Source organism: Zonotrichia albicollis, chromosome 2, assembly GCF_047830755.1.
Source record: "Zonotrichia albicollis isolate bZonAlb1 chromosome 2, bZonAlb1.hap1, whole genome shotgun sequence".
Taxonomy (NCBI): Eukaryota; Metazoa; Chordata; class Aves; order Passeriformes; family Passerellidae; genus Zonotrichia; species Zonotrichia albicollis.
In genome coordinates this window covers 65,935,675-65,959,856 of record NC_133820.1, presented here as the reverse complement: position 1 = coordinate 65,959,856, position 24,182 = coordinate 65,935,675, and the positions used below count along the sequence as shown (strand labels likewise).

The 24,182-nt window shown below is 43.1% G+C and overlaps 2 protein-coding genes and 1 long non-coding RNA gene across 7 annotated transcripts in view; 2 read left to right on the top strand and 1 right to left on the bottom strand.

Moving 5' to 3' along the window:
• Window positions 1–16,329, top strand: part of WDFY2 (WD repeat and FYVE domain containing 2) — a 66,072-nt gene extending 49,743 nt beyond the window's left edge. Inside the window, exons 6-12 of the mRNA XM_005482406.4 lie at window positions 724–836; window positions 1,782–1,908; window positions 3,790–3,895; window positions 6,528–6,629; window positions 7,587–7,717; window positions 8,028–8,136; window positions 8,809–16,329. Of these exons, the coding sequence (XP_005482463.1) occupies window positions 724–836; window positions 1,782–1,908; window positions 3,790–3,895; window positions 6,528–6,629; window positions 7,587–7,717; window positions 8,028–8,136; window positions 8,809–8,838 (718 nt within the window). The 3' untranslated portion in view covers window positions 8,839–16,329. The remainder of the gene's footprint in view (window positions 1–723; window positions 837–1,781; window positions 1,909–3,789; window positions 3,896–6,527; window positions 6,630–7,586; window positions 7,718–8,027; window positions 8,137–8,808) is intronic.
• The window catches only part of LOC141728210 (uncharacterized), a 584,197-nt gene that overhangs the window by 544,653 nt on the left and 15,362 nt on the right, over window positions 1–24,182 (top strand). The window lies entirely within an intron of this gene.
• The window catches only part of DHRS12 (dehydrogenase/reductase 12), a 36,371-nt gene continuing 22,818 nt past the window's right edge, over window positions 10,630–24,182 (bottom strand). For 3 of the 5 annotated variants that reach the window (XM_074535406.1, XM_074535410.1, XM_074535409.1), the window contains 4 exons: window positions 24,062–24,166; window positions 23,405–23,495; window positions 21,942–22,079; window positions 10,630–19,414 (listed from right to left, as the gene is read on the bottom strand). In XM_074535406.1, coding sequence (XP_074391507.1) covers window positions 19,287–19,414; window positions 21,942–22,079; window positions 23,405–23,495; window positions 24,062–24,166 — 462 coding nt within the window. In that variant the 3' untranslated portion in view covers window positions 10,630–19,286. Of the gene's footprint in view, window positions 19,415–21,941; window positions 22,080–22,524; window positions 22,668–23,404; window positions 23,496–24,061; window positions 24,167–24,182 lie in introns of those variants that run through there. The other 2 variants (XR_012579031.1, XM_074535408.1) reach the window with 2 other exon arrangements.

The following is a 24,182-nucleotide window of genomic DNA, read 5'->3' as shown; positions in this document are numbered from 1 at the left end:
AAATTATTGTTTGAAGATGGACTTGCTTGATATTATCTGGTAATTCAGCCAATCTAAATGGCAGAAAGACTGAACTTACTTTCTAATTTATTGATAAATATTTTTGAAAGCAAGATGTAAGAATTTGCCCTGTGTTCCCTAAATCTCACCAGAGAACAGCCAATTTTGACTGATTAAAACTTTTGGAGGACAATTTTATTTGGGTCATCTGATTATGATAGTGGAGGGCAATGGAAGCAGTGGAAGGGAGAATATCACTGGCAAATATTGCAAAAATATTTGGCCTAACCCAGAACAGGTTTGGGGTTTTTTGTTCTGCAGTGCCCTGTGTGCTTAAAATCAGTACTCCTTTGTATTTTGTATAATTTTGGGTAGGGAAAGAGTGGATACCATCCAACTCTAGTACTTAAGTTACAAGGCCTGAGGAGACACTCTTATGTTCATGGTGAAGGGCTACTTCAATGGTGTTTCATAACAGGACTGTGAATTGTGTCCTAGAATAGTCTCGTTTTTTTCTCACCCAGGGATACTGCACTATTAGTATGAACAGGTATGAGCATTATTAAGATGAACAGGTGCCTGAAAGTACACTCTGAATTCCTCCTTGAGACTGGAGCACTGTTCACAAGATTGCAGTGTACTTATGTCAAAAGAATTAGCAAGTCATGAAAAGAATGCAGAGCTCATGTAAATAATGTATTTTCCTCAGCATCTATCCTTCAGATTTGATGTGGAAACTCGGCATGTGTTTGTTGGTGACCATTCTGGGCAAGTGACCATCCTCAAACTAGAGCAAGAGTCCTGCAGCCTTGTCACCACATTTAAAGGACACACAGGTAAGGCCTCAGGAGGAGACCCAGAAAGGTGCTCAGGAGGGTCTTCATCTGTGCTCAGCATCATGGTGGTTTGATTGTCCTGTGATACACTAGGATGGCTTGTGTCAGTGCTTAGCATGGAAGAGACATAGCTCTGAAACTGTTCCAGCAGTTCAGGGAAGCTGTTTTGGTAAAAACAAGAGCGATCAGAACTCTTAGCAGAACACCTCTATGGCAGAAAATGCCACAGTCAGAAGAAGATGCCACAATCAGTAGAATCTATGGCAGAAAATGCCACAATCTGCTAATTAAAGCAGAGTGAGTCTTGAACAAGTTGTGGCAGTTCAGGCTGGGAGAAAGGATGCTGCTCAAGACAAGATCTTTATTGACAGACACTTCATCCCAAGTGGAATAGGCACAGCTTGGAGGCACTAAATGCTTGTTTCACTGCTGAGACTTGTGCTCCATCACCCTTTGAAAAGAGCAACCCTGGATATGATCCTACCATCTAACAGAAGAAATGCTGTCATTCCTCAGCATTTTTTCTTCATATCCCTCCTCTCTAAGTGCTAATAGTTCAAGATAGCACAATGTAGTTCGGTCCTTGTGCCAGGGGACTGAGAAGATGCCCATAGCATTCCACAGTTGTTTCTTTTTTAATCTTCTGGAAATTATGGAGATGGAAGGTTGTGTAGCTCCCACTGTGACCATTCTTCTTCCCCATTACTGCTCAATGGATTCACCTATGCAAACAGCAGTGAACCCCTGTGCCCACAGAAGACCAGGATGGGGTTTCAGTAGTTTTTCTAGACTGTTAGTTTTCCACTGGAAGGCACACGGTTGCACACTCTTTGCCAAAGAGATACATTTTAATCACTCCATTTTTTTTTGTATCTTTACATTTAGCTACCTTCCAATCTTCCAGTTCCTGTAATAAAATGACTGATGTGTGTGTTCCTGTTGCAGGTGGTGTCACTGCTCTCTGCTGGGACCCAATACAGCGAGTTTTATTCTCAGGCAGTTCTGATCATTCCATTATCATGTGGGATATTGGAGGAAGAAAAGGAACAGCCATCGAGCTGCAAGGACATAAGTACGTTCAAAGCCCTTCCTCCTGCTTTTGTAGGAGAAAAGCTAAATGCAGAAGCCACATCTGGAAACAAACAGCCCAAAGGTTACAGTCTTCACAAGCCTCAAGCTTGTTTGTGTGACTCCCTGGGGTCCATAAACAACAGGAATATTTTGCTTATAGTAAGTTTTCCAGTGTTGGGCCCACAGGCTGTTTTAAGAGTCTGCAGAGGGTGGTGAAGGAAAGCACAAAATCTGTAGTCCTGAAAGTGTTATGCCAGAGCCTGTGCCTTTGTTGGAAAGAGGACGCTCCTCAAATGAGAGCAGCTGCAGGGAAATTCTTGGGTTTCAGGTGTCAAGGTCTTTCCTTCCCCTAGAGGGAGCACCGGGCTTGGACAATTAATCCCTTTTTCCTCCGTGCTCTTTCACCTACAGCCTGAATTCAAAGCGATTTGCTTTTACCTTTAATCATAGCTGCCTTCACATCTCCTCAGTATCATCTTTGCAAGTACATTTGCACAGCCATTGGTGTCTTTGAAGATGGGTAAGCCCGTGCTGGGCATTGATTATGCATCAGAACCGCTCTAGTGACAATGACTCCTCACCTTTTAACTCTGGCAAGGCAGTATGTTGGCTTTAGAGTATTGGGACTGCATATATGTGGGACTTGCATGCCAGGCTTAGGTCTGGAGAGGCAAAATCCCGTGGTGGTTTTGAGCTAACAGTTTCTTACATATTCATGCATTTCTTTTGAGTGATGCTGCACTCTGCTGAGTGATTGGGATGCCTCTGGGATTTCAGAGCACTGCAGAGCTCTAACTGAAATTACCAGATCAACATCATACTCTACCAGTGGTGCTTGCTAATGCATCACCACTTGATTTATTGCTGTGGAAATTAGTTCTAATATGAAATTAGCCTCTGGACCTTAATCTGTGAGATGGCTGTCAGCTGGAGCTGTACAACACAGCATCCTACACATCCTGATGTGCCTCTGGTGTCTGCAGGCAGGCACTGTGAAGGGTGGCCCTGTTGTTCCAAGCTCTCCCATGAATGCATTCCTCTCTTCATGTTCAACCATAGGCACAAATAAATGTGTTAGCATACAAGTCCTTTTGGCAGACAAGAGCAGTGGTGGTAGCAAAGGAAACCAAATCTTGTAGATGATTTCCAGTCACAGTAAATATACTGGTTTCTGTGTCTTTACAACCTTGTTTTTTCCATAATAGTGTTGTACAGTCTTTGTATCCGAGGTTGTAAACAGCCTGAGATGAGGCCTGAATTTATTCTTTTATGAAGGACTAAGCCCATCTTTAGGAGTTTAAGCTGAATTGTTCCTCTCATGTTGTTTTTTCATTAAAAGAAGAAACAGAAACACCTACATTTTCTACCTTACTGTGAGAAGGTTTAGGAACAATTTAGTGTCATTCCTACATTATTTTTCAAACTCCTTATGCTTGTTAGTGTCAAAAGAAAATCTTCAGTAGTTTTTCAGTGATTCATTTCTAGATGTTGCAGAGATTTACAAAACAAAGTTGTTACTGACATTCTGCCAAGATATCTGTAAGATACCAGGGCTGTGTTCATGCATCCAGATGTGCCTTCAGAAGCTGCAACCTTGTTGAGGCTTCCCAGTGCAGCTGGGACCTCCTGTCTCAGGAACAGAAAAAACAGTTATCAGAACACATCTTTGCTTTTGTGGATGCTGCCCAGATGAGCAACACTCTCATTCTGGTCCCAGTCTGACAGCAAAGACTGATTTGCATCTGATGGATGCCATGTGCAATGAGTGGTGGAGGGAAACATATGGGCAAACAAATGGTTTGTACTGCTTTATTGATATTCTGTGCTCACTTGTGCAGTAGCCATAGGTGGTTGATTGCTAACTGTCTTGTTTCTTTCCCAGTGATAAAGTCCAGTCTCTGTCCTATGCTCACCACACTCGGCAGCTCATCTCCTGCGGTGCAGACGGGGGAATTGTCGTCTGGAACATGGATGTTGAGAGGCAGGAGGTAGATGCTTAGTTCTTGTCAGTTTGGTCTGAAGCAGTCCTGGGAAGAAGGGGCCTTTCTAAAATGTGCAGCTTTCAACATAAACAAGATCATTCCAAGCTTTGAAAATGTTTGTGGATGTGCTCCAGTTGTTATAAAGCAATTACGCCGTGCCTTTGATAATATGGTACAGGAGAAATCGGCAGGCAGCAATAAGTATTAAATAGGCTGCTAAATGGCTCTTGCTCATTACATTACTGCTCTGAAAGATATTCTGTAAGGAGGGTATTGAGATGCTCTGCTGTGTTTTTCTGCACGTCAGGAGAAATATCAGTTCAGATGTAAATGGATGGAATGATTGATTCATTTTGGTTTTAAAAAAGTAAACCAAGAAGGCTCTTGGTCATATCTGGAAAAACACAACCCAGCATTTTTTTCCTTGATAAGAGGACATTTAACTAAGGTTTCAAGCAATTGGTCTAGCTTCCCTCTGGTGTAACCATATAGAAGTGGGGTAAATGATGGCTTTGCTGATCCAAACAGCAAGATTTCACCCACACATTCCTAATTGCTTTTGTGCTTCGTGGCCAACAAATCTGAGCGGGTGCAGAAACGCTCCCCAGGCCTTGGCACTGTGGGAGCAGCCCCCACTTGGCAATTTCTGAGTCCTGACTCAGAGGTGGCAGGGTGAGCTCTGTGCTGGCTGAGTCAGGCACCAGCCCTGCCCAGGAGCTTGGCAAATCCTGGTGCCATGAGTCACAGCAAGCCTCTACCCTGCAGAGGAAGCTGCAGGGGGTAGGTCAGAGGAAGCTTTTTGGCAGTGTGGGCTTTCACCAGCTTTGCTGGTTCTCAAGAGTTGTGGCTTGCATGGGATTGAGTGTGTCTCCCTTGAGGAAGAAAAAACGCTAAGTGGAAAACCTGATTTTAAAAAACTACTGAAGTAGGCATAGGCAGAAGCTGAGCTCCCTTTTTAATGTGAATTAGCATTCCAGTTGACTCTCTTTAATTGCTAATCCAGGGGCCAAGTATGTCATCAGCTCCTAAATGGAAACGAAAGCAGAGCAGTTTCCTCCTTCCCAACAGATGTTTCCTTTTTGCTGCAATTCAAACATCCAGAAATGAAAACCTTTATTTATTTGCTGCCTTCAAAAGGCTACAGTAAGGGTTAAGATTGGCTTGTCACCAAATAGGCAGTGAGAAGGCTGGTTTAAAATATAGAGGAGGAATATTATTAGCCAAATAAAGGCCAAGCAGCAGGTGCTAATGGTGCACAGCTTTCCCAGACTATGGCTATGTGGGCTTGTTCTTGTTATCAGCAGCACAACAGGGTGTTCTTGGTGCTAAACCACCCCCAAAACATGAATCTTTGAGATTTTAATATCAAACCTTGGTTTGGGATCCTAGATCACTTTCTTTTGTATTTTGGCTTTTGTATCTTTGCTCTTATTTAAGGATTTTCTCCATGTGATCCATGCTCGGTATTCATTTTGTTGCTACCAGACTTTCCCACATTACTGAGATTGTTAGAGTCACTTAAGCCATTTTAGCCCTTGATTCTTTATTTTCAACTCAATTTTTAAAAAGCTGTAAGAAGGTGTTTGAAAGGTGCTATAAGCTGTCTTTCTGTTTGGCTACAAAGTAGTTGTCACAAACAAAATGTTTTCTTCATCTGTAGTGTTCAAATGCCCAAGAGATGGAAAGTTATACACAGAGATGTAAATCTGTAGACATTAAAAAGAAAGACTGTTGTGGGTAGAAAAGACAAGGCTTTTCCCCAGCAGAATGAACTGCCCTCAGAATAACTGGCAGAAGAATATTAAACAGGTGATTGCTTTATTGCTGGGAGTCAAAGCTCTCCTGGGAGCTGAGAGTCTCAATCCATCCTTAACTTACCTTTGCCTGGCTTTTCTATTGTTTGTAGTTCTTTATCTCAGCTGTGTTTCTTGCCATTTTAATTTGCAGCATGTGAGAAACCAGTGGCTCTGACAAGATAACTGCAGTTTGCTAACAGCACTTCCTCACAAAGTGTTAAACAATATTTAGTGTTTATTTAACCTCATGGGTTGATGAGGGAAAAAAGCTTGGGTTTGGTTTGGGTCTTAGGCTGGTTCAGTTGAATCACATCTTTCTGATCCCTGTGTGTGATTTGTAGCACGGGCACCTCTGACAGCAGGAACTCCTCTTAGAGTGTTAAAGAAAGAATGTGAAAACCTCTGACAACATCAGCACTTCCCATAACTTCCCTTTCCCTTCAGATTATTTGCTTGGCTGTTGGAAATACTGATTGACCCCAGCTCCCACCAGAGGCAATAGCAGATTGTAAATGCTGTCCAGACAGGACAGAACAAAATATTTTTATATAAAATAGGGTTGTTTCTGTGGTCTTATTATCAAATTCTTCTTCATGATTGGGATGAGAACTGTTCCTTCCATGTCCTTCAAAGTTAAGCCAGAAAAGACATCCCAGGGAACAAATATCATCTTGTCATCATCAACAACAGTCAGAATGGCATCTTGGGAAAATTCAGATATTAAATCAAGCTTAGCTGGCTATATTGCCACACCACAACACATCTTTTTTGTCCTGCCTCTAGGCTCCCTTGGAAATTTTTCTACTTGTTGCTCACTTTGTGTTTATATGTGTGTGTTGCAGACCCCGGAGTGGCTGGATAGTGACTCCTGTCAAAAATGTGACCAGCCTTTCTTCTGGAACTTCAAGCAGATGTGGGACAGTAAGAAAATAGGCCTCAGGCAGGTTTGTATGTGCCCTTCAGTGTGTTAACATGGTGCTATTAAACTTTTCTTTCATAATGGATTCTAGTAACCCTTTTGCCCCCTAAAGCTTTGAGAATTTGCATTTTGTTCTTCCACTAAGCACTCAGGGGTGGGACAGTGGCTTGATTTTGTGGTTGAAAGGAACACACTAGTTTTTCTCCAATCAATCCCAATAGCAAAAGCATGTAATAGACCTTGAGCTGAGTATATCTGGGGCCTTCCATAACTTTAGCCATGGGGGACTTTGCTCATTGTTAGTCAAATAAGTTACAGAAAGAAATTTACAGCTGATTTTTGGAGATTGTGCTGGAACCAAAGCTGTTTTCAATGAGGTTGGATAAACATCTCTACCTGCTCAGGCTGTATTGGGAAAGGCTTGTCGAAGGAAGGGGACCAGGACACCAGATGGTTCATCACAGGTCCAGTTTATTGAAGAAAACATCAAACACTTATACAGCAAATAATAAGCTTATGAATATTCTATAAGCCAAGCAATCTATTGGTTAAACTATACCATCAACTCTTCCTCATTCCTTTGGGCCTATGTTCTCTACTTCTCACGTCTCGCTGTCCATTTTTTTTATCATACTCAGCTAGGCCCAAGGACACACTATCTTGCAGGTGCAGGACTTGGAATTAGCCACAATCTTGTACTTTTCCAGTCTCTAGTCAGCTAAATTCCCAACAAAGGCTCACTGGTCTGCTTGAAACATGCTGTGTTTTCCTGCCTAGCAGGAGAGGGCTGCAGATTGCAGACTTTTACTGAAGGGGTGTTGAGGTGCTGCATGTACTCATGGAACTTGAGAAATGAATGTCTGGGGCAGAGCTGAGCTGCCTCGTGTCTTGCTGGAGTGAGATGGAAGAGCCAGCAGACCTGAGCAGGGAGCTGGTCCGGCTTTGTGGCCTGAGAAGTGTTTGTGCCTGTTGTGTCGTGCAGCATCACTGCCGGAAGTGCGGGAAGGCCGTGTGCGGGAAGTGCAGCTCCAAGCGCTCCTCCATCCCCCTGATGGGCTTCGAGTTCGAAGTGAGGGTCTGCGACAGCTGCCACGAGTCCATCACGGACGAGGAGTGAGTGTGGGCACTGAGCTGCACTGCCCTGCAGCAGGGCCTCGGGGCTGCAGGGCTCCAGGAGGGAGCAGCCTGGCACGGTGCTCCCTGGGCTTTCTCAGCAGGACAGGAGGAGATCAAGCCAGAAGGGATAGAGAGCCCCTCGCCCCTGTTCCTTTCATGCCAGAAAGGTCTCAAAGTGCTGTTTAAAGAGTGGTTGCTGAATTGATGGCTTACAGCAGCAGTCAAATATTTTTTCCTCCACAGAGAGCATTTTGGGGGGAAAGCCTACAGTTTACAGTTCTTGCTGATTTTGGATTTCTTTCTTCAGGAGAGCACCTACAGCTACTTTCCATGACAGTAAGCACAACATTGTTCACGTACACTTCGATGCCACCAGGGGATGGCTGCTGACCTCGGGAACAGACAAGGTCATTAAGGTAGGAGCAAGGAATGTGCTCCAGCTCCTGTACTTCATTTCCATTCCCTCTCCCATGTGGCTGCAGGATGCCATACCTGCCTTCTTCCACCCAGAGACTTCTCACTTAGAATTTGGATTGGGATTGGGATTGGGATTGGGATTGGGATTGGGAATGGGATTGGGATTCCTGCCCAATAAGGACCAAGGAGGTCTTGGTCTATGAGGTTGTTGCCTGAAGGGGATGGGACAAGTGCTCACTGTAGCTGTCCCTTGAGGAAGATCAACTGTTTTTCAACATGCCAAATCTCAGTGTGGTTAGATAAAGAAATAGCTAAAATAATGACTAAATTATAACAGTTTAGGTAATCTAAAAAACCAAAACCCTCACAATGTGTTATGACTGTTCTGATCATTGAAGTTAGTAATGTAGTAGGAGTTTTTTTGGTTTCTTTTAAGGCCAGCTATGAACCTGGCTCATAGAGGTGAAAGCTGGTGACATAAAAAATGTCATTTTGTCAACTTCCACCACTCTGACATAAGTGCTGGAAAATGAAATCAAACTTCTTCAGACTTGTGGCATCCACCTCTAACCATTCTGCGCCTCTTAATTAAAGAGGTGTAAATTATACTATATAAAGATTCTATTTTTACTATTATTCATTATGTTGTTTTATTTTATTGTATTTAACAGTTGTGGGATATGACACCAGTAGTATCTTGATGTTACATCAGTGGAATTTGAAAGGTGATATTTACAGAAGAAATGGATTTCCTAACCCCAATTATACTGCAGAAGATAGATAACACTGGGCACATATGGCTGATGACAAAGGAACTAATGTGTTTACAACAACTTTATGTCCTCTGCTTGATCCAGGCTGAACATTTGCACGAAGACTCTTTCCACTTCTTCTCAAAATATACAAGAAGGTATTTTTTTAACTAACGGTTTGTACGATCTGACTTTGGTTGTCTTGAGTTCGTTTGGAAAAATCTGTGTGCAGTGCAATTTTTAGTTTTTATATTTCAGTATGTCAAGATACTTGCTGCTTTGTACAGAGGGTTCTTGAGTTGTGTCTTCCTCTGTGAGTTTTCGGTGTCAACAGACTGTGTAAGGCAATTGGCTCTCCCTGCAGCCAGTACTTGTTGGTTTGGGATATTCCTGCTGACCATGCTCTTTCCAGAGGAGGAAATCCAGGCATGGTCTCTGGGTGCATCACTGAGGAGCTGATGGACTATTGCAATTCCTAAAAGGGCTCTACCATCTACTTGTCCTAGTTGACATCATCCAGAGAGCATTCATTGGTCTGTATAATCTTCCTGCCTCTCCCTTTGCTGCACAAGTCGCAGAACCAAGGGTCAGGTTATTCAGCAACTGATTTCTACAGAAAACTGAAATAGTTTGCCAGATCAGAGCATTCTAAGGAGCACACAGACTTGTTTGAGTTTGATGATGCTGACAGTCTGATTCAAATGAAATTATTGGCAACAGGAACTTTTGGGAGTGTGTGCATGGAGGGGGGCAGATCTAAAACTGGTCTAGATCTGAAAAGTCTGGTTTATCTCTACCTCTACCTCTACCTTGCACAGCAACATTTCAGCATTTATACTTGTCTGTGTTGTTGAAGATGAATTTTGTTCTTCCTGTTTTCCATATGGTTAGTCATATTTATTTTTTTAAATGCTGATAGTTTTTATTAATTTTCTCTATAGACCCAGAAGTGATATTGCTGAATGATGCCCATTGTCCTGTTGTCATACTTTACAGTTTCTCTTAATAATAAACAGTATTTAAAAACCTGGATTGACCAAAATTACCTTTTTAGAATGACATTGTCAAGGTGAATATCTATAAAAGCCCTTTTTTCCAAAGGGACCTTCTCTGAAGAGTCAACTCTCCATTCCATTAATCCATGTTACTTCTTAGCATGGCACTACTCACACAATTCAAAGAAATTGGTGTAGAGAATTTACTCTGCAAAGGCTTTCCTGCATCTCCTGTTTCAGCAGGCCTTGTGGTTGTAGCTATTGTGCTTGCACCACATTGGTGGCGCTCGGTCTTGCCCTGTTTTGGACTTCCCTTCTTCCCTCTGCAGTGGGGAGGCCATGACATGTGCCACTTCAGAGCACACTGCTACCTGGAGAAGCCTTCTCTTTTGAGAGAGAATGCCAAAAGAAAACAAAGCTTCTCCTTTGTTTGCCCAGCAGCAATTTGCTTTTGAGGGGAAAAAAATATGGTTATCTCAATCCATGGCATTAATTCTGGTCCAGTGAGCTGCTGCAGTAAAGGGTGAGTGGATTCTGTGTGCACATCACAAGACTGCTAGGTATTTTCAGGAAAAATTCTCTTCTTGAACATCTTGTAACCTGTGATGAAGCATTTTGCAGTCATGTTCTCTGAAATAACACCACCTTGGGTTTCCTGGTCGTACAGCCTGTTGTTGTTTCCCCTCTAAACAGCATATTTTAAAGCATATTGTCAAACATAATTCACACAGTACTATTATTTTAATCCAACTTGAAAGTTGTTTTCTCAGTCTTCCCACGTTCTCTCCTGGAAACTAGATGCTTGTTTCCTCTTGGAATGCTTTTCATTACACCTTGTGCATGTTTTCTGATGACTGAAGCGTTCCTGGCTGTCAAAGCTATGCAAGATGAGCAAGTGGCCTGCCATATTTCATTCCAGCTGGAGAGTATGCACAAAGCTTTGCTGGACTGTGGTGTTCCATATTCCCTTGGGCTCAGGGCCTTTTGGCCAGAGACCTGACTTGTGCTGTTCAGGGAGTGCATCCCATGGTGACAGAAGCATGGGCACACCAAAGAGCATTTCAATTGCTGTTTAGTGCTTGGTTCCTGAGGAGACAGCAGTGGCACCAAGGCTGGGACTGCATCACACTGGTGGAATCATGGAGCCAGCAGGGTGAGGATCTGCCCCTGGGTCAGCACCTGCTCCTGAATGCCTAATGTGCAAACAGAGGTGAAGAACTGATTCCAAAGGAGACTGCATTTGAGAACAACTTCTTTGGACTGTTCTGCAATGAACTCGTGGCCATTCCCCTGTTCTCTCCCGAGGAGTTGTGGTTTCAATGTTGCTTATATGTGGCTGTGGGGTATGCAAAACTGTTTTGCAGAATTTTCCTAGTTTTCTTTCTCACTGAATGACCTGCAGGGTTATCTGGATTTAAGTTAAATATCTCCTTATCTTGCTGTCTCAGGACAAGCTGCTCTGGGCTTAGAAAATTATATAAACTGCAAGTGAAGCTGAGGGGGAAGGAAAATTTGTCCCTTTGCAATATCCTCAAGAGCTGAAATGTAGACATTATGAAGAGAAAATAGATGCATCTAATTCAATAATTCTTCTACTTTCCAAATGGAACAAGAAGGATTTGACACTGGGAGAGTTAAAATGCCTGCCTTCCTCTTCTGCTGTGTTAGAGTAGCAATCTCAGTTTCTTCTGTCTGCTAGATGCATACAAAAAGGGATCTCTGTTGCCTGGTCCTTTTTTCCATTTTACTTGCTGAATAAGAAATCTGAGCAATTCATTGTTATGAATTGCACTATTGGAGGATGGGAGGAGGGGGTGTTTTGATACAGGTGTATACTATGCATAAACTCTTTAATGAAGCCAAGCCCCCTTTCCCTGGGGCTGCTGAAGGGCAGTAGCTTTTAGTGATACCTCATGCTGTGACAAGGGCACACAGACATTGCTAGCTCTCTCTGCTCTGCACATCAGAAAAGGTGATTTCATTTCTCCCTTAGCTGGTGCTTCCTTGTGGGAAGTGTCCTCCAGAGCATCTGCCTGCTATTCTGGGTTTTTAAATTAGCAGTGTCTGAAGGGCTTAGGCAGGTGATGGGGCAGGTGCTGGTCACATACACAGTGCCTGAGCAGCTTGCTAGAGTCACTTGTGTCCCAGGTGGGGCAATCTGAGCACCAAACTTCAGTCTTTTTAAGCTGAAAATATTTAAGTGAAGGGAAAAGAATGTGGGCATCTGCTTGCAATGATGGTTCTCCCATCCAACCTAACGTCATGGTTAGATGTTGAAACAGCAGTGGTAGGGCTACAAGCCAGCCAGTCTGCCAGAGGATAATCCTGAGCAGTGACATTGGTGTGCTCAGCTGTGGGCAGCCTCGTCTGCAGCTGCTTTTTGCAGCCAAGCCCAGGTAACTTCCCTGCTCTGTCCTCCTGAACTTGAGGCCATCTGAATGTCAGCATGTGGGCTCCCAGTACCTCAGCACTGGTTACTGCATGTTGCCTAAGGGTGGCATGGGCATCTCCAGTACTGGGAAAGGGAGGGATGTATTCCCTCTGAGTGGGGAAATGAAACTGTATGGAGTCCAGTAAAGGGACACTGAGATGATGAACGGTACTGGAGTATATTTGGGAGAGCTGGGACTGTTCATCTGGAGAAAAGAAGGCTCAGAGGGATCTCATCAGTGTGTATAAATGCCTGAAGGGAGAGTACAAAGAAAATGCACCGGTGTCCAGTGACAGGGCCAGAGGCAATGGGCACAAACAGAAACACAGATTTCCTCTGAACATCAGGAAACAATTTTTACTGCAAGGGTGACTGAGCATGGGCACAGACTGGCCAGGCAGGTAGTTTGTGGGTTCTCCATCTTTGGAGAAAACCCAACTGGACATGACCCTGGGCAACCACCTCTAGGTGACCCTGCTTGAGCAGGACCAGATGACCTTTGAAGGTTCTTTCCCACCTCAGCCATTCTATGATTCAAAGTCCACTTAATGCCTTGTGTCTATTCTATTGCAGAGAGAAGGAAAGAAATTACTATCTTTCCTTAAATCTAAACTACTACCAAATTAGTTACTACCAAATTAGCAAATATTGCGTTTGTCTGGCCTTGTTGTTCCAAACAGGATTTGCATACCAGCAACCAAAGTTCTGTTTTATAGCACACAGGAAATAGGGCTACAATGGGTGGTTTTACAGGCCATGTCTTTTCCAGGAGACCACAGCAAGCCCATGGGATGTTTTCAATTAGCCCTTAGAAGATGCAACAATAACAATAAACTTGATCGTTTGTTCAGGATGCATTGGTGTGCTGAGCCCCTTCAGCGATGACCTCTTATGTAATATTGAGGAAGACAGAGATTTTTCTCTTCAAAACTGCATCTTGTGAATGTTGGCAGGAAATTTTTGCTCCTCACAACAAGAAAAATGTCCTTAGTTTGCCAATAACTTGAAGTTCTGGGATTTGAGATTAACTTTCTGTGATCACATGTGAGTTTTCATTGCATTTTCCCAGTTTGGGGATTTTCCCTTGTGACCAGTCTTTGGCCATCTTGAAATTTTGTTTGCTGCAGGACACATTGTACTGCTCAGAAAAGAAAGAGATTGAGTTCAATTGAAATTGCTGCCAAGTAGGGACATTGAACTCAAACCAAAATGAAAACAGACAGCACAGTCCTGGCAAAGTTTGTGCAAAGAGGGGATACCGAGAAAGAATGTTATCAGCATACAAACAAAACCTAAAAAAACAAACCTAACCAAAAAGCACCTACAGTACAGAAATGAATATTCATCAGAGCTATATAAAGCCAAACCTAACCCACATCCCAGTACTGTAAGCCAGCCAGCAGCCATGGTCCAGATCCAGAAGGAACAAAGAGTTGTTCCAGTCTATGAAGATTTGACTTCCATTTCTTGTTCTTTTCAATTGCCAAATAATATTTATCTACCTCAAGTAGTTTTTTCTGGACTGCATTAAATGCATGAGCACTTCGATATTAAGAGGATGGGGAAAAGACACATTACTACTGAGATAGTACAGAAAAGGTGTCAGGCCTTATGAAGATAGTCTCTCTAGTTATTTGTTCTTTAGATATTAAATAATCTGAATTTATTAAAGGGTTTATCACCTTTATACTTTCATTTTATCACAGGTCAGGGCATCCTTCAGATGTGAAACACCCATTGCTAACACCTCTATTTTGTCCTGTCCCAAGAAAATTCTTGCCACGGCCAAGTAATTAAGGAATTTTCACAAATAAACAAATTCACAAACTTCCTTGCTACATCTTTGTAATTAGCACTAGTTTTGGCTGTGGTTTAGCTTTCCAAAGGCTGAGCCTTGTTTCTGACTCTGCTTGGTAAGTTGTCATACTGACCAATACCTCATGGGCTTTGCTGTCTTTTTGATTAGAGGGATTTTATATGAAAAAAGCTCCTACTGGCTTTTGTTCAGGTCAGTGTTTTATAGGACTGCTGCTCAACAAGTTGACCATCTTTTCTACAACTACATTGTAACATTTTCCAGTACTGTTCCATTATGTAAATAAGTGTCTCTTATGTAGCTGAATAAATTGTGATATCTTAACCCCACTAAATTAATTTCTGTCAGCTTTTGGCTATTTCTTTTCCTTCTCTATGTGTGTAATGAGGAATTTGGTTTATTGAGTTTTGACTGGAATCATTCACCTGCTTGTTTGTGAATTGTCATAAAACTGACAGCTGTTGTATGGACATGTCTTTTGCCTGGACAAATTCTTACCCTGAGTGCCTGGCTGGGTGAGCAGCCCAAAGGAAATGGTGTCTGGGCAGCAGAGGAATTGCATAATTTTGTGCATCACTCCAAGGCTCCCTGTGGATCGTGGATTCTGAACTGAAAAGGGAAGATGCTCAAGATTTTTAACCATCAAAGAAAATGGCACTTCCTGAGACCTCTCTCCCTGAAGTTTGCACAAGTGCAGGTTTTACCACTCTTCCCCTGTTTGGACAATATTTTTATGTGTGAAATGGCACTGCTGGTACAGCAAAGGTTTGAGTTGTATCTCCTGGCAGCAGGGTAGAAACCTGTCCTGCTGAAGATCTTCGGCCAGGCTGACACTGTGCCCCTTCATAAAGCTGAGCATTAGCTTTTGTTTTGATAGAAAACACACTTCCTTCAGAGGAATACATCATTTTTCTTTATCTGATGGCTCCCTCTAGAGAGAGGAACATAAATACTGCCCTACTGCACAAACTGAAATTCTTGGATTTGATCACTTTTAGTCCCAGAAGTGGTTTTTTTCGCACTTGCTTCCTATCAGATTTGGTGCCTTTTCAAAGCCTTTCTCTCATTGTCTAGATCAGTGCTTTCTGGGAGACTGCAGGAATACAGAATTTTCAAGTCATCTTAGTTGCATTTTAAAATTATCTCCTGTAATCAGTTGCTGGCTCTACTGCAATGTGCTCAGCATTGCCTCTCCTAACAAAGCAAGAGATGGAACCTGAGGCAAACAAGAAATACTGTGAGCTGAGCTAGGGAAGATGCAAAGCTGTGCTCTGCCAGAGTGGAAACTGCCTACCTAAAATGACTGTGGGTGGATGTTGACCAGCACTAGTTTTAGATAAGTATGACCCAGTGTCATGAGATGGGGTGCTTTATTTTTGCAGGGAGGATGAGAGAGTAACACACAGAGCAACTCACAGATTTGAACTGCTTCAGTGCCCTCCTCCACTGTTCCAGCAGGTTGCTCCCTGAAAGACTAACTCCATGTTGACTCTTCACTCACCAAGTTGAGGAAAACTAGTACTGCTTCAAGTGCCATGGCTTTTAGAAAGGCTTTGTCATTACAAAAATACAAACTAGTGCTTGTACTGACAATTGAAATGGCTAGGACTATCCCCGCACCAAATAAATTTATTTCCATTGAGGTTTGCAGGACTGACTTATCAGGCTATAATAAAGGATATAGCAGAACTCCCCTGGAGTCAGGGCAGTGCATATTCAAAATCCCACCTGAGCCTTGTTTAACAGCAAGGGAAAGGGGTTGCCCTGCTCATACCTTGTTCCCACTGAGTAGAACACAGAAGGTGGAGTGTGTGTTACTGCAAATGCCAACAATTGGTAGTGGCAGATCACTCCAAAATTGTGAGGTATTTATGGGAGTGCCCCCATTCAAAGGCAAACAACAAACAATTTTTTACAACTTTAATCAACAGCAGGTTGATTTAGTTTATTGAGTCTTTTTAAACAATGAATAAAGACGACCCAGAAATTAAAACTAAAGACAAAATGCAGTTTACAAAATTGTTTGATACCTGTTACATTGACCTCCTAAAATTTTCATCCAAGACAAAAAGAGAAGTTGCAGTGGCCCCCTGCATCACTGCCCTGCTGCACTGATGATGGGCTGTGCCCTTCCATTAGGATGTAGGGTAATGACCAACTCCACATGTGCTCTGTGGTGCTACATTCCTCTGCAAGATCCCTGAGAGCAAAAACTTCCCAAGTAGCTGACTTCACAAAATGAAGAAAAATATGAAGCCATCAGAGTGAGGTCAGAGACATAAAAGCCTCAAAGCTGCCACCAGAAGTGTGGGGCTGTGCCTGGACTGGAAAGGGTGCCAAGAGCAGCTGCTGTGCTTGTCATTCCATTCCCATGAACCAGGTGTGCTCTCAGACTCCCAGTGTGCACTGCTTTAACAAGGACCTGTGCCACCTTCATCTTCTGCTCATCTGTCACTGGATGCTGTTTTTATTTTGTTCATGAAGTTTTAAAGTGGAAGAGGAGAGTGAGGGGAGACCTAAGCACAGTCTACAACTTCCTTGTGAGAGAAAGAGGAGGGGCAGGCACTGATCTCTTCTCTGGGGTGACCAGTGACAGGGCCCAAAGGAATGGCCTGAAGTTGTGCCAGGGGAGGTTCAGGCTGGATATCAGGAAAAGGTTCTTCACCCAGAGGGTGGCTGGGCACAGGAACACTCCCCAGGGAAGTGGTCACAGCGCCAGCCTGACAGAGTACAAGAAGCATTTGGACAGTGCTGTCAGGCACCTGGTGTGACTCTTGGGGTGGTCTGTGCAGGGCCAGGAGTTGGACACCACGATCCTTGTGGATCCCTTCTGACCCAGCATAATCTGTGAGTGTGTAAATGTATTCACTTACATGAAGGTGCAAGTCACTCTGGATCGCATTAGACAGATCCTCTCACTGGCTTCCACCCACATGCCATGTTTGCTCTCGTGGAATCAGGCTGAAATAAAGCATCAGCAGGACCATAATACCAAAGTGTGTGACACTCTGGACTTAGTTTCTACTTGCTGTTCCTGTTGTTTAGTTCTTTTTAAATCAGAAGTGCTCTTAAACCATAGCATGTTGCTCTTAGACACTGTGACCAAACTTTGATTAAAACAGTTTTCTTAACTGGCTTCATTTTTAAGCTGTGACAAAAAATGAAAAATATAGGCTACTCAAATACACTATTGTAGAATGTGGACTAAAATGTGTTAAATATATACATATATAGTGCACAGTTTGTACTTTTATGAACTATTTAAATACCAGTCATTAAAGTTTTCTTCTGTACTGCAGAGCTGAGAAGCAAACTGATGTAAATACTAAATAATGCAAATGTTTTCATTAGCCTTGCAGCTACTGGTTTAAGAAATGTAGTTACTATACATGCTTCCAGCCATGCTCTCGTTTTGGGTAACTGTATTTAACAGCTGAAACCATAGAAAATGTTAATACCAAATTTCCGGGAAATAAACCTCTGTACAAGCCTTGCTGTCGTTTTCTTTCACTGTAGGACAAGAAGGAGTTAAGTTTATAAATGAGGCAATAACTTGAATGCTGACCCAGCCTCTTCAGGAGGAGCTGTGACAGCCTGACTTGTCTCAGCACTGCTTATCATGGGAAAATTTTTGTCAGGGCATCTCTGACAGTAAAGTCTTTACTTCTAGAGAGATTGACAATAGGCTGAAAAAAGCAGATTTTTCTTAAACTGATACTTAATAGGAGATCTTTGAATAATGAGGAAATACCATCAGCCAGGAGGAAACTAAATTAAGTAAAGCAAGACAGAAAGAGCTCTCCTCTGTCCATCACCAGTCTTTAGCTGCCAGTCACTGCAGAGAGCCCAAGAACATCTGTGTTATATTTGCGTTTAGGTCCCTGGTCTTACCACACTGGTGAGAGGCACACATGAAACACTGCAGCAACTTGGCTGGTTCTGGAGGCAGCTGGTTAATAAACACACTCAGTTCAGGAGAAAAGGTGTTACCTTTGTTAATAATAGTCTTGGCTTTGCAGTAAATCTGAAATAATTAAGACAAAATGAGTCCCACCAGAAAGTCTTAGTCTGAGCTGATTGTCTTCAGCACTCTTAGAAAGATTCAGCACTGTAGGTGGTGCTTTTCAAACTGGATCCAGTAAATCCCTGTGAAAAAGTCCCTTTTCCCCTCTACCAATTTACAGTGAGAGACTCTGTGAGTAACTCAAATGTCCACAGATCAGGCAGGATTAATCCTGTCCTCTGTGTCTGGAAGTAAACACACCCAGACAAAATACAAGCCTCTCATCAGGAGATGCATTCTCCTCTAAAACCAGTGCTCCCTTCCCCTCTTAATCCATTCACAACAATAAAACAATTCCCTTTAATCTCCCACAGAAATGGCAAGCAGATACACCTTAGCACGTTGTTTCTTTTTGTGCCTACAGTCAGGCAGCCATTTCTCTGCTGGATCCAGCCATGTCTGGGTGTGTTGTGTTGAAACTTCCTACTTCATGGTATTTTGACGTAAATGGGATAATATTTAGCCCTGGCTCCATAAAGTAATGTGGAAGGCATTTGGCAGTGTTCCTAAAGTCTTGCTGCTTAAACATGAGGAAGCAGATCACTTCTGCATACCAGCACTAATTTATAGAAACTAAAGGCCATGAGGAATCCTTCCCTTTAAACTAAGCAGGCTCTGCAAGAGAGTTTCTGCATTCCCAGTTACATGCTCGAGCCCAATCACCCTCATGCAGTGAAGGAAGCCACCAACCTGTCCAATACAACAGTTAAAAGTTGTGTAAAACATTCCCTGTTCTTTCCTGAAGTCCTTCACAAAGGCTACTGAAAGTACACTCCTCTGCACTTCTCTGTGCTCAGTGTTTTAAATTAGTCTAGGTAACATTACAAAGTCTCAGGGCTTATTTTAATGTCTCTCAATTTTTCTTCCAATCCAAAGAACACAACCTTAGTGTGTCTTCAGGCAGCAGCTGCATATTCACAATGGGAGAGACTTGGCAGCAGAGAAAAATTACACAGGTGCCACTCTACCACCTCATTATGAGAACACCTGAACCTAATTCATTTTTAACAGACCTATGGCATCCTACTTCCCCTCAACAGCAGATTACTGTGTAGTTAGAAGATTTGTGGTGACACTGTGTCAGCAGAGACCCTAAATTCCTGGAGAAGCAGATTTAAACTTCTGTGAGAACTCTTCCAGCACCTCCAATAGCTTTTCTTCATGCTCTGGTGGACTGTGGGTGTATGCTAGAGGTAAGTGTGTAGGGACTGGTTGCCTGTCTGGAAGAAAAGAAGAGAAAAAAAATCTTACAGGTACATTTAACTCTCTTATAGCACAAAGGAGGTTTTCTGATAGACTCTGTACTGCCCAAACATACCTCATGGTCTTGAAGCCAGGAAAATTAACCTTCTAGGTAACTGCAAATAATACTAATTAAGCATATCTTCTAAACCAAAAATTAAACCAATTCAACCTGTATTTTGGAGCTGGAGTGATTTTTCTGTAGCATAATATGACCTGGACTGTGCAGCAAGCCCCCGTTTGCAGCTGGGGACAGATTAGGAAAAGGAAGGCTTCCCTGTGGGGTTATGCCTGTCACCAGTGCAGCATCCACAGGCTAACAGCAATAGCTGGAGTTTGTTGCTGCAGGCAGAGGATGATCTTGCACTTGAAACAACATTTTTTCTTGCCTCCTGGATAATCCTTCTAGTACTGTACAAATTCCCAGCTGGGACTCTGTAGTTAGGATTATTTTCAATCTTAAAATGCTTGCTTTCATCCTTAGAAACAATGGTTAAATTCTAAATGCAAAGGAACTTGAGCTTATTGCTCAGTCACCATAAGTGACATGTATCCAACTAAATTTGTTCAGTTTGATGCTTTGCTTTGTTTTCCAAATCTCATGCCTGTCACTCACTCTGTAAATACAGCTGTTACCACCATCCACTCTAAGGGATCCTCCCCTCCAAAAACATGGTGTCTAGAGCCTGGGAGCCTCATGACAATGCTGTCAGGTGTCTGTGGAACAACAGTCAGAGCACTGGTGCAGCACTGTTAAATCTACTTAGCAAGCCCAACTTCCACAGCAGCCAGCTGAGACAAAAAGAACAAGCTGCTGCAACCCTGGGAAGCAGATTTCCCTGAAAACCTATCAGGCTGCTACTGGGTTTCCCAGGAGAGCAGAGGTATTTGCTCTCTTAAGAGCAAATGTTTACCTGACTGCACACACCACATAACACGGAAAACTGAGGACAGAGAGAGAGGAATGTTTCATTCTCCATCACTGAATACAAACAGCTTCCCACCTAGCCACAGTGCTTCCAGTAGCCTGTGCTAAAGTTTGGGAACTAGGTATGAAAGCCAAGTTCAGCATCACAGAGAAGATGCTTCTATTCTTTGGAAAGCAGGTGTCTGTTTTTATACATTTTAGCAGATGCAGAGAATTCTGGTAGTACTAGTCATGTTCTCACTTCATTATTTTTTCAGGTTAAAAAAAAAGCTGGCTTTGGTTTGCTCTCAGAGGGAACAGAAGAAGAAAATGCAGGGAAACTGTGAATGATTTGGAAAATGCCTGCCTAGGATCAGAAGTGTGGGGTTTGTAGCAAGGTGCTCCTGCACCCCAAGCCCTTCACTGAAAGGGCCTGAAGAGTGCCCAAGCTAAGTTGTGGCTTCCAAAAGGTCACAGAAGTAAGAAATAACTGACTTCACCACTATTTGGTAAGCACAAGACAAAGAACTTCTCTTGCAGCTTTAAGAGCAGTCATACCAGGACCAAAGCTCTCCAAAGTCAGTCGCTTTAGCTAAAGAGGCAGGGCGTGTTCCCTGTTTACCAAAGCTGGGGGTAGAAAAAGGCCAAAGGGAAGAGCCTAGTGAAATTATGAAAGAAACAGAAAGAACAACTGAGCAGAAGCATTAGGACCAAAAGAAAGTGATTGGAGTAAAAGAAAGGCAAAGCCTGGTTCTACAAAGAAGGCTGACCAGCTGGGATGTGTGGTTTCCACATGCACCGCACGCTGACACGAAAAGTGTCCATTTTAGTATCTGTCAACCAACCCTGTGTCACTGTCTGTGGGACAGAAGGAACACAGTCAACCCAAATGCAGACAAGTCTGAGCTTCCTGCATTCTCCATATAGCAATTCAGTGAATCAGGATTTAATTGCCACATCCAACAGAAGCACTAAGCTTCTGTAAGAAATTACCCTGAGCTTTCTCTTTCTGGACTGACCTGCATCAACCATTGAGGCATCCTTGCTTCCAGCTGCTCCTACAAAGATGCCTGTCATCTGCCTGGAAGAAAAGAAAGGCTCTGCCCTACTTTTCCATTCCCTAAGCTCAGTGCCAAAAATGCCACTGTGCTCAAGTCTTTGCCCAGTGTTAGAGAAAGGGGGAATTGCCAGTTTTAGCCAGCATGGAACAATAGGAAGAAGAACCTGTCAAAGCAGAGCCAACTCTCAGTGCTCTGTGAGAAAGATGCTCATTTCCTAGCATCATAAAAGATGCTGTTTGACTGCTGTGATTCACCTTCCCTTGGCACAGTCCTACACGCAGCCATTTTCATTACAAAAATCCCCAACCCTCCCTGAAGAAATGCTTTGAAGTCTCTATCAGCTACTTTAGAGGACAAAAGCAGGAATGTAACAATTTAACACAATGCTCACTCGAACATTTAGACTTGAAACAACTTTGAGGAATGCTTTTATCCTTTGCACAAGCTGCCTTTATCCCCTTCCTGGCCAGACAGGGATCCTGAGCTCAGGCAGGCTGGGGATCTCCAGTCTGTGCACTGTGAGACACTGCTCCTCACCTTGGAAGAACAAGCCACTGGGCAGCTTTGCTGCTTCAGCTGACACCGCCAACCACAGGACGGTATCGGCTCCCTGGGCCTCCGTGCGCAGAGAGTTCTTCATCCTCTCGTAGAAATCCGGCATGGCTGACCTCACAGCTGGAAAGCATAACAATGGAATGCTGGCCTGCCATGCAAGGCTTTCTTGACACAAACAAAAAAAACCCCAAACAACAAAACAAAATACCCCCACCAAACCAGGTTCAAATTGCTATTTTTTTGTGCAGGAAGGAGAAGAGGAATCTCTGGAGCTTATGGAAGAAAATGACTATTTCCCCGTATCTGGGAATAGGATGGCTTGTGGAAGAATAGCACTAAGCCACCAGATGATCCACCACTTGTTTGTTTGGGCCAAATTACAGGGACAAAACTGACAACAGGATCTGTAAGAGGTTCCTCTGCCAATTCCACTCTAAATTATAAAGATGACAAACACGAGGAAAACAGAAATTCCAAAAAGCAGTATTGTAATGGGATTTTTAGCTCTTCTTTTCTCACCAGTTTTAGGAAACCAGTTGCAGCACTGTATTTAAAAATTGCTTACTTGCTGTCTAAACTCTGGTTTCATTTTATTTTGTCCAACAGATGGTGACTGTGGGCCCATCCAATGTAGGTGTTTATTTTTGGGGGTTGGAGAGTCTTTGAACTTTAAGGTGGGATAACTTTATGGTTCATTAAGTTTGAAATCTGCAAAGGAAGTGCAAAAATAAATGTATTTTAAAGAAAAAGAAATACCAGGATATTTAGTTGGAAAGGCTGTTTTCAAGCATAGACAGGGTAAATGCTTCTGTTGTCACATGCAAATTTTGGAAACTGCATCCCTATAACTGCATCCCTATAAAAGACCTAGAGACCTAACTGCTATTCTGCATCCCAAGCTTGGGCACTGGGGACTGGAAACATTGGGGAATGCAACATGCATAGTGTATGACTGATACTGGCGCACCTGCTCAGAAGCAGTCACTGAAGAACAGCTGCAGCTCAGACAAAGACAAAACTGCTTCTCAATAGCAGTAAATGTTTAGAGGAAGAGCAGAGGGCTTGCACAGTGGTGCATTCTCCTACATGCCCTCACAAATTCCCAGTGTCTGCGCATTGGTACTTCCAGAGGCAGAAGGTCCATCTGTGTGTTTAACAGTTCCACTACAAATGTAACTTCAAGGTTACCTTAAAGAACTGTGTCTCTGCTGTGCATTTGTGCAGGGCTGGAAGCATTCACTGCCCATTATTATTCTCCAGCTATACACAGCTAGCAGACACTGTGCAGAATAGACCCATCAAGGGGATATAAAACTACTTCAAGCACCAGCTTGGAGAAAAGAAATTACTGTACCTGTTGGAAAAATATACTAGGAAGTTTCATTTCTCTTTGCTTTTAAACTAATCCTGAAAAGAAAAAAGTCAGAGTGTGAAGCAGATGTTACCTGGGGTGTCTGCCCAGCCGGGATGCATGACGGAGAAATGGATATTTCTGTGAGCTTTTGCCCACTGTTCTGTCAGGACAACTTGCTGTCTCTAGGATAGAGCAGTAAGAGCCACGCTAGCACCATGTTCAACAGCCTGTCCACCAAATTAGTTCCCAGGGAAATAAACTACATCAAATGTGCCATAAATACCAGAGCATTTATGTACAGCAGAAATATACCCTTGCTCATCCTGGCTGGATTTATTGGATAATTTCATCAGAGACTTCCAGTCATTGCCATCCAGTCATTGCCATCCATACCCTGGCTACAAATTTACTTTTAAAGCAGCTGCACTGCTTTTACTGACCATGTCTATTTGCTGCAGACTGTGGGCAAGAACTAAGCAGGCAGACAGGGCTCATCAGCTAAAGACATTGCTCCCCCTTGGGACATCTCTCATATAAAATTGAAATCTAGCCATGCTCTCCTCCATGCAAGATGTATGCACTCCTAAGGGCATGCCATCATACTCCTGAAGATTACTGCCTGTGCATCTGCATGTGGGCTGGATGCAAGGGGAAAGCAACAGTGACCAACAGGCTTGTTGCAAAGCAGATGGTATGAGCTGCCTAGCAAAGAAGGGCTGGGCTTTGTTTTCAATCCCAGGGGCTGTACCTTGTTCTGTGCATACACCATGGTTCCATCAAATGGCCCACTTTCCGACTGCAAGTCGGATACGTTTAGTTTTTGAACTAGCATGCCCCCAGAAGAGACAGTGATCTGTAATGAAATGAAT